The sequence below is a fragment of the Limanda limanda genome, chromosome 20 (genome assembly GCF_963576545.1).
Source record: "Limanda limanda chromosome 20, fLimLim1.1, whole genome shotgun sequence".
NCBI classification, from domain to species: domain Eukaryota; kingdom Metazoa; phylum Chordata; class Actinopteri; order Pleuronectiformes; family Pleuronectidae; genus Limanda; species Limanda limanda.
Window position 1 is genome coordinate 8,997,165 of NC_083655.1, and position 10,151 is coordinate 9,007,315.

At 38.0% G+C, this 10,151-nt stretch overlaps 1 protein-coding gene and 1 long non-coding RNA gene across 2 annotated transcripts; both read left to right on the plus strand.

The window, feature by feature from the left end:
* Positions 1 to 1,186: 1,186 nt before the first annotated feature.
* On the plus strand, positions 1,187 to 9,329 carry LOC133027138 (ADP-ribosyl cyclase/cyclic ADP-ribose hydrolase 1-like). Its single transcript, XM_061094164.1, has 9 exons — positions 1,187 to 1,267; positions 1,454 to 1,577; positions 2,260 to 2,386; positions 2,652 to 2,787; positions 6,975 to 7,057; positions 7,167 to 7,240; positions 7,326 to 7,418; positions 8,193 to 8,279; positions 8,821 to 9,329. The coding sequence occupies exons 1-9, from the start codon at positions 1,231 to 1,233 to the stop codon at positions 8,933 to 8,935; spliced, it is 876 nt and encodes a 291-aa protein (XP_060950147.1). The 5' UTR covers positions 1,187 to 1,230; the 3' UTR covers positions 8,936 to 9,329.
* Positions 4,227 to 6,320, plus strand: LOC133027141 (uncharacterized). The gene is made up of 3 exons (XR_009683257.1): positions 4,227 to 4,349; positions 4,542 to 4,614; positions 4,923 to 6,320. It is a non-coding gene; the product is annotated as an uncharacterized LOC133027141 (long non-coding RNA).
* Positions 9,330 to 10,151: the final 822 nt, after the last annotated feature.

Here is a 10,151-nt window from a genome sequence, read left to right on the forward strand (position 1 = left end):
GGAAATTTAAAACTAGCTCATGTTGTTTCTGCAGTTTTACTGCATGAAGCTGATTCTCATCACTCAAAACACATGATAGCAGCCTCTTGTGGGCATCTAAGGCATTACAGCTGACAACTTTAACATGCAATACTGTCTTTTATCAGCTTAACTATGTTTATATATCATTTTATTACCTGTCTATTTGTTATATATTACAATGTTTTGGAGATTCACAGCAAATTTCATTGTACAATGCACAATGACAATGGTATTATATTCTATTCTATTCTTTAATCGATTTTACACAAACACTGAAATACAATCATAGCACTTTTAAAGACATGTTGATAGAATCAAAAGAAAGCAAATCTTTCTCTAAGATGAAAAATAACTTTGAACCTACACATGTTCTTATTGCCAGTAAAACCTTTTAGATACTTCTCATCCCTGCTGACTTTGAAAAAGCACATCTACTTTCTTCAATACAACACTGGAGTTGTGTTAAATGTGTGCAGCAACACAAACAGCGACGTGCATTGAATTTCTTCCTCCAGCCCATGAACCCATGTCTAAGGGAACAGCCTGAACACTGTGTGTGGACGGAGGCAACATGGCACCCTAATGGGAGTCATGTGGATCTGCTTGTTGAGGGGGAGGCTGAAAAAAAATCTCTTCTTGTCCTTTACGGGTGTGTCTGTGGTTTGGTGCGGAGCTGAAATTCTAGACCTCACAATGACACTAAGGTCGGGACAGAAAGAGTTTCACAACAAAGCCAAGGAGACATTCGCTGGAATCTAACCTTCTGCAAAGAGAAATGGTGAGTGCTGACAAAAGCTGGCGTGCGAGTACCCGTTTAATCAAATATTTAATGATTGCTTTGACTATCCACTTTGACGTGAACAAAAACATTTATCTTTTGTGTATCTCCTCCAAATGTTAGGTTGATTGTCCTCTAAAGGTCAGCCACCCTCACATGTTGGCATCTGCTGCAGGCCGTTGCAGAATGTGTTTGAGAATGTGCCAGGAAAAAAAACGTGGGAGGAAGTTTTTGTAACAGGATAAAAGAAAAAATCAATTCCAGAAGCAGACACACACCTTGTGAGCCCCTAGAAAAGAACCTGCTGGCCTGGAGTCAAATCCAACCTCTGATGGAGTTGTTATCTTTGTAATGATTAACAGTTAGAAGGATTAAAGCGTGCACAGTCATCTTTCCTGAGGAGCACTGAGGCCGGCCTGACTCTCACCATCATGACCTCCTGGAAAACAGTCCAGAACCTGACCATATGTAAATAACCGCTCCTCACATCCTCTTTCATCTCTTTCTTTCTTTCTTTCTTTCTTTCTTTCTTTCTTTCTTTCTTTCTTTCTTTCTTTCTTTCTTTCTTTCTTTCTTTCTTTCTTTCTTTCTTTCTTTCTTTCTTCTGTGGAAGGTAACGTTGTCTTTCCTCTGTCTTTGTGTCCATTTTAAAAGGGTTGATGATGCTTCTGCTTTGCTCCAATAAGCTGAGAGCACAGCTCGGGACGACCCCCAACATCAGACCCATCGTGGTGGGACGCTGTTATAGTTACATCACCCTGGTCAACCCCAGTCTGAGGTAACGTGCAGCTGATGCTCACAACGTTTTCTGTCCCGTGTGGGAATGAGTTTGTAAATCTGGTGACTTCAGATGAGAATTTCCCACTTTGACTTCATCACCAGTGCAGATTTGATTTCCTCGTCACATCCAAAGCCAAATGATCATGTCAGAAACGAGCCGCTTGTTATCAGGTCAGAGCTGAAGCCAACATGAGGGACGGATGTTTTGAGGTTGACTCAGAGAAAGAAGAAAGAAAATAAGAAGCTCGGTGCAGAGATGGAAAGATTGAAGCTTATGCAACTTGATTAAGTTCAATGCTTTTGAAAAGATCTTATATCCTATTTATGTATGTAGCTACAGTAGAGTTAATCAGGTTTTTTTTTAAATGTCATTTGTGGCTCAGACTTTGAAATCGAGAATCTAGATACAGTTTGATCATCTGCAAAATAATGACTTGTGCATCAAACACATGAGATTTCATTACTGATTTCCTGATGATTCAATTAAATAATTAGTTAATAAAACATCTGAAAATGTTCAATAAGAAAAGTCTATCCCTTTTTCTCTGAGCCCCACGTGACATCTGTAAATATATAGATGTATCTAATCAACTGTCTCAAATCCAAACCAGCTAACATTCACACAAAGTGCCTTAAAATGGTTAATTCAAAAAAAGTGAAAAGAGATCTCCTTTGTGTAGGTTTGACTGTGAGGAGATGTGGAGACGGTTTGAGGAGGCGGTGCTCCGTCAGTCTTCTTGTAATGTGACGGTGGAGAATTATCAGCAGATGTTTTATTCCATCCCACAAACTAGCCCGTGTGACAGGGTGAGTACGATTTGACTTCCAGGGAAAGGAAAACGAGCTCCCTAATGATATCAGGGGAGGAGAAAGTCTATACATCTAACACCACAATCGAAAAACACACATAAGAAAAACTATAGCACTTTGTAGATGGCTTTCTTAAAGAAAAGTGTACTTTCCTGATTCTTGTTGTTCTGGGTTTGTACCCTCATGGTTGAATGCACCTACTTTCACCACAGCACGTTCACCCTTTTTTAATTCATACCTCGATTCTTCTACTTCTGCCAAGTTTCTCTTCTGGAGTAAAACCAGGACTCTGATGCAGAGCTACAAAGCTGCAGTCCGAGACTCCTGGACGCTGGAGGACACGCTGGTGGGCTTCTTGTTCAACGACCTCATCTGGTGCGGACAAGAGGAACAAGCAGGTGAATCAGTTTGTTCAGCACACACTCTTAACCCGGATTTTATTTGAACTAAACTTGTTTAGTGGTCATAACTTATAATGTCTAGTTTCGTGAAAACAGTATGTCATTACTTAATGAAATGAGTTGTTTGCACTATTCACCTGAAACACACAACGTTACTAATGATGTTAAGCAGAGCTGACTTAGAATGTTGCTTTTCTGTAAGAAAGGGGAGGGGCCTATTTGAATTTCTGCTCGGTGGCATGTTGGGACATGCCTGCAGGGCCCGGTGTGAGGAGTCTGGCTGCTGCTGCTTCACGAGTGATATTCGACGGTGTCAAAGCCTAAACCAAGTGGAACGGTAAATATAATTTTCAGTAGCTTTCCTGGATATGTTACTACAAAAGAAAAACGGTCCAGTGACCATACAAGCTAAAGTTAACTTGTGTCAATGTGATTTTCTGTCGGCTCATAGATAGCTGCCGACCACAAAGCTTCAGCATTCATTTGAAAACCTTTTTTTTTCTTCTTTTGTATTAAGCAGCGTTTATTAATCCTACACCAAGTGGAATGGCGAGTGTTTAATTGAACAATCTGTGGATATCTCTGGGAACAGTGACCTAAAGGCTTTGTGTTAGTGAGGGGCATTATGATTGCACGTGCTTGTGGCTAACGCTAGCTATTTTCTGTTCATAACCATATCTATTCAAAATGCGTTTATGTTACTGCAACTAAGATGTTAGGCTGACGTTTTTTAATTTTCTCTTTGTTGTGAAAATGCAGTGGAACTGTAAGTACTGTGATTTTATATCTGAGAAAAGGGGTCACCTTTTAAAACATTACAGGTTAAAACATGGGAGCTACACCAGAACTGTAGCATTCCCTTGCTTACACCAATAATGTTTGTGCTAATTGAATTCCATAAATGCTCTTAAGGTATACTTATCTAAGATTCACCCAAATGCACAGGAGGCACACATGTGTGAAACTGCCCAACTGACCTTTCGACTCTGAACCTGCCATAAGCACGATAATGGAACGCTGGCCTGCTCTGCTACAAGTGAAGTAACTTGTGACCACTTCTTCAGAAGTAATGAAACGGCAGAAAAAACATAACATGCCTCCATTCTGCTTCCATCAGTGGTGTCATCAGAGTGTCACCAAGCCCTGACATTCATATTCGTCTCGAAATGGCATCATTTACACCAAGTTTTTAGCCTAAATGTCCTCTGATATCCTCCTCTGGAGTCTGTTCACCCTAGCACACTCCACACAAGCTCTCACCCTAGGCTGCGCAGTAACATAGCTTCTTCAGGTAGTGGACATTTAGGGCAAAAACTTGGTGTAAATTACGCCGTTTCGAGTTGAATTTGAATGTGACAGTGGGAGTGGGCTTGGTGACACTCAGATGACTCCACACAAGCAGTATGGAGGCATGTTATGTTTTTCTGTTTGTGGGCAAGAACCTCAAAAAAGAATTCTTTGAGGGCATCGATCGGCACAGTCCTTGTCTCGTTGAAATATTTTGATGTAAGAGAGGGATCATTGGGCAGCAGTTGACTCAGCTATCACAAGAGACCAAGGTTGGTCCATACCCATCCTGTATTTGCATTGTTTTCACAGCTTATGTAATTTTCCAAAAAAGTTGTACTTTATTAATTGTGCAGTACAATCCAAATTGTGCTTGGTTATTTGGGCACTCCCATACAAACCATTAATTTCCTGTCATTGTATCCACAGTATCTAACTCTTGTTGTCATATTACTCTCCAAAAGACTACAGATCCAACAGATATTCGTACAATGATGCTCAGAGGCCTTCTCCAATGACTTTTTCAAAGCTTGCTTTGTAAGTAACCTCTTTCTTTATCAAAGAGTATATAACATTGTGAATGTGTCATGTTGATCTTTTATCAATTATTTGTTAAAGGGACTCATTATCTACTCACCACTATACCGTAGGGGTGGGTGAAGTATTTGAGCCCAATTAACTGCTTTTTTTTTGTGATGTGTTTGTTAATTTACTCCTTTAATCATGACCAATTCAGCCCTCCCTCATGTTTCGCAATATCCCATGACTAGGCTACATTGCTAAACGTTACTAATGCTTATTTAATGACAGAGATGTCTTTGTGCTCTTATGTTTGTCTCCTTAAGGACTCAGATGATGATGATTCCTACCAACACATCGACATTAGGATCCTTCTTGTTGAGCAGTCAACAAGAAGATGCTGCATCTCTATCCAGCATCTTTGAAGATAATCATTGAGGAAAAAGTGGTGATGGTTAACATTGAAGACCTGCTGAGGGCTGTTTGTCTTCTATTGGGACTTGCATACGCACTTAACCTCAACTACCCCAAGTCGATGAAGCACAGATTCCAGTTCATTCAACAGGTACTTCTATCGTTGGGCCAGAGTGCGCTAAAACCAAGGTTGCAAACACTGAAAAATGTAATGATCTTAAGTGAAGGTCAATGTGGTTTTAGATCAGTTAATACAAGATGGTTTAAAAAAGGCCATGCACCCACAAAAACTCCAAATCCACAATTTGCTTTGCCCTTTCTACATGACTGTATCTGTAAAAATAATTCTGTGGGTATATTTCTGACTAGTTTTCTTACGAACACAAATGAATTTGTTAGCACTCGATGTATAACATGTATACATGTATATAAAGTTTTGGTCTCATATGGACAAATCCACAAGCTTGGTGTCTGGCTACACGGGAATAGCACATAACAAAACGTTTTTTGTTTATTTGTATTATGCAAGAATTTATCTAAGTTTAATGAAAGACAGGAATTTCCAGCCATGTGTGTTCCATGGTACAATATGTGTTGTGGTGTATGCTCAGGACTGAATATTGTGTTCACCAGATTTGAAAATTGACACGGTTTATCTGTCCTTCTCCAGTCAGTTTAAGTTTTAGAGGCTTGTAGCCAGTTTATATGTCCAGTTTTTTATACATACATCAGATATTGTTATATGCTGTGTGTTATAATCCCTTTCCAAACTAATTTTTATTTAGTTTATTCAAGCTATTTGAGTGATTGTCATGAGTGGTTTATTTGACTTAGTTTCTAACAGTACTACTAGCAACAGTGGAAGAGGCCGATTACGTTTTATTTGTGGTTGTTCTAAAAGGTAGACAAAAGTCAAAAATGTCAACACTGAATCAGTGTTTATTACTTTGTATTATGTTAAAACTGATATAAGTAAAAAAAAAAATGAGAGGGGAAAGGAATTTTCAGCCACTTGTATTGTACGGTGCAAGATATAGAGGCATATGTTTGACTGCATTTTCTACTCAGTTGATTTTATACAATCTCTTAAACAGTGTTAAATTGTTGTTTCCAGTTTAAATTCACTGATGTATGGGTCATAATGTTTACAAGGATTTAGCAGATATTGTTATACAGTACGTCTGTGTTCCTTCACCAAACAAAGTGTTACAGGCAGTTTTTTTTGTGTCTGTTTATACTTGTCTTAAAAGTATTACTGTTATATAACATTTTAAATGTTTTTTCAAGAATAAAATACATTGGAGCATTTATATGTATTGTTTAATGTCTTACTTTTCATTTGATTTTGTTTAAACAATGCATTTTGCAAACTCAAAATATGATTACATTAAACTTAAAGACATCTCTTACATTAACAAATGATTTTAAGTAGAGTTAAATAATGTTGTAGTTGTTATTACTTAAACATGTTAGTTTGTTTAACTTAAAATTATAATTTCAATTCACTTAGACTTTCTAGTAGAATTAATTTATGTTAACTAATGATTTTGAGTTCAGATTACTAATGTATACTCAAATATGTGGACTAAATCAACTAAGGTTTTTATGTTAATACAACTTAACTTGTTTAGTTTTTACCTTATGTAAAAACTTAAACTGTTTAAGGCAACGGGTTTCCTCACCTTTTTCAAGTAATGTCAACTTATTCGGGTTAAGAGTGCAGGGACAAAAGTTTAGAAAAAAAAACCCCAGTGTGGAACCACGGCCATAACTCAATTATGATATGTACATTTTGCTTGGTAAGCCAAAGGGAGACATTTCAATAACTGATTTACATAAACTGCCAAAAAGTTAACATATATAACAAGCTCATTAATGATCAATGAGCTTTGATTTGTTTTCTTGTTATTCATCCATTCTTGTCTGTGTCTCTTTGAGCTGATGGTTGTGAATGTGACTCACAGGTTTTGATTTCAGCTCTTGTCCAGCCTGGTCAGCGTGTAGGAACCATGCTGTGTATTCTCTGTGGCTTCAGGCCTCTCAGACTGTGAGTCTAACGTCCAACCTGTGGATTATTCATGTTAATCATGCACGTGCAACGTTCTGTCCCCAAAAGTAACAGTAGAAAAATGCAACTTTCCTCATTCATTTGTTAGTTTGCAGAATTGGCGTGTGGCAACATCACTGTGTTACTAAACGGCTCCATCGTCAACGCCTACGACAGGAAAAGGTTTGAAAAAGTCAGCGAATGAAGCGAATATGTTACTGTTGATTGAGTTTAAAATAAAAATAATACATATTTTTGTATTTCCCAGCATGTTGGGAAGTGTTGAACTGGACAACCTGAATCCACAAAGGGTGAACTATGTCAACATCAAGGTGGTGGCCGATCTACAGGGACCTTTTATGTGAGGACAAAGAAATGTGCTTTCACTGGGCTTGTTGTCTTAACTTCATTTTCATCTGTTAAGTCACCTGATTACAACTATTTCTATTTTATTTATACAACCCCCATTTTATCAGATTATTTACTTATTTTACTTTATCTATTACTTTTATTTAGCTTTTAATTCCATTCAAACTGTTTTCTTCTTTGCTTGTATTAGTATCATTATTATTGTTTTATTATTATTATTTTCATAAATACTTGCATTTAAGTAGACACAACTTCCTGTATAATTTCCTGACATATAACACAAATGGTTTCTAAGTCATAACTAATTACTTTATTATATTTAATGATTTCATACTATTACATAACATATTAATTATTAACCGTTAATAACAGCATCTTTACGGGGTCCAGTTTGTTCTATTATCTCTAATGTTCATCATGGTGAACCATCGATGGTTCACTTCTGGAAAATCCATTGAGAATCAGGGCGGAAGTCCATTTATTAACTTATTAACAATCATAACTGTAAAATATATGGCTTGTTATAAAGGTGCAAACCCACCAAATTATCCATCAATAGATTACCAGACAGATAAGACAGGACAATCTGGAAAAATAAAGATGAATTGAGGTATGACTAAATATACAAGACATGTTGTCAGAGCCAAAACATTTATTCTGTTTTGTAAACACTGCTAATATTAGTAATATTGTGATCAGTTTGAGCTCATAAGACCTTTACCAGGAAGTTGTATGAATAATAAAAAAAAAAATTCCTCTCCTTCAGAGAATCATGTAGTCAAGGATCCATCGTGGACCTGATCCACATCCTCCAGTCCAGAGGATTCCACTTGACGTGCTCAGACAACGATCAGTAAGTAGCGTCCAGCAGCTCCTTCACAATAAAAGATCAAACACAGTGTTTCATGGACAACTCGAGGACGACACCTTTCTGACCTGAAACCCCTGTTATTATGATGAACAGGTGCTGTGACTCACTGTTAAAATAATAAGTCCCTGACATGTCGTGACAACGCTGTGGTTGTTTTCATCATGTTCACCTGACCTGATGTCTGTCTGTCTGTCTGTCTGTCTGTCTGTCTGTCTGTCTGTCTGTCTGTCTGTCTGTCTGTCTGTCTGTCTGTCTGTCTGTCTGTCTGTCTGTCTGTCTGTCTGTCTGTCTGTCTGTCTGTCTGTCTGTCTGTCTGTCTGTCTGTCTGTCTGTCTGTCTGTCTGTCTGTCTGTCTGTCTGTCTGTCTGTCTGTCTGTCTGTCTGTCTGTCTGTCTGTCTGTCTGTCTGTCTGTCTGTCTGTCTGTCCATCTGTTGACATCTGGTGGACAGGCGTACAGATGTTGTTTGTGACTTCAAAATAAAAGCATCGTGGCATAACAGAAAATCTAACTTTCGTCCACAGGGCCCTGATGATTCTGCAGTGCCTCCGGGACCCGAAACAATCCGTCTGCCAGACATACGCCAACAGCCTGTCACACAGACAGTCTTACATCCAGCGTAATCACACACAAGTTTAGCATCTAGTGTGGATTTAAATACATGAATTTAACCTGAGGAGCTGCACTGTTGACTGTGAAGGTGTTTGGATGAGTTGTTACATAAAGTTTTGAAGAACAGTTGGTGACAGTCGGTTCATGCTTGGGCCAATGCTGGTAAATCCAGTTACGTGTTTACTTTCTACTGTTTGTGATGTGGAATTAATGGCTCCACGTTGTTCACACAGTAACTGGTGGAGCAAGTTTTTAAGTTTTGATCCTGCTGCTCAAAAGCATTTCTCAACACGTTCACTTCTGATGGCGTCTGTCTGACCTTTGAATTACAGCCCATGTAGCTGATTAGACTCTAATTGCATGAAACCTGTTTCTTCTTGCATGAATAAATTGTGACAGCCCCAATATGTTATAACAGTTTCATGACAGGTTCTTTGATTTTAAGTAACTTAACTTAACAAACTTTAAAAAAAATGACAATTCAGTGTTGATGTTCCTCAGTTTATTTGTAAAGAAAGAGTTGAAACTGTTTTTTTTTGTACCTGCTGGTTACTTTGCAGATTCGGATCAACCATAAAAAATAAAATCATCGAGTAAATGATATGGTCTTTGGAGATTAAGGTAGGAAAAGTAACACTGATCCCTTCAAAAACTAAACACATCCCAACTACTGCAAAGGCAATATGCATATTAATGCAGTAATATTATTTAAACTACAGCATAAATCACTGTACAGTGTTAAAAAAAAAACATGTATTTGACAAAAGGAGTACTTCAAGTTGATTGTAGTAAATTACAGGGCTTTTGTTTTGGAGTTCCTTTCTCTCCAGGATGTATGTGTGTGTATGTGTGTGTGCGTGTAGTTATAAATACCATTGCTGTAGAAGAACATGTGTCATGTGTACATGGGGTTCTAACCTTTGAGCTCAGAAGGAGGCTGTTCAGTGGCCCTGACGTGCAAATAACCAAAACAAAAATTCTACAATGCCTACAATGAAACACAATAGAAAATAGGAAAGCGTATCACCACACGTCATGATGAGACAAAAGAAAACACAACAGAAAAAATGCAAATATGAAAAGCAGATGCAAAGAAAACAAATCACAATCATCACTGTTGTGTTTGGCAGCTCACAGCCACCGTACTGATATAAAGTCCAACATGTTCTATTGACGTTACTGTTTGCATTAGGCTGAATCTTTGACCCCCTGCTGTGACCTTGACCTATTTGAATGAAAATTG

Coding starts and splice junctions, on each gene's coding strand:
- LOC133027138 (XM_061094164.1), top strand. CDS start 1,231: ATGACCTCCTGGAAAACAGTCCAGAACCTGACCATAT. Junction 1,268..1,453: donor AGTCCAGAACCTGACCATAT/GTAAATAACCGC, acceptor CCATTTTAAAAG/GGTTGATGATGCTTCTGCTT. Junction 8,280..8,820: donor ACGTGCTCAGACAACGATCA/GTAAGTAGCGTC, acceptor TTTCGTCCACAG/GGCCCTGATGATTCTGCAGT.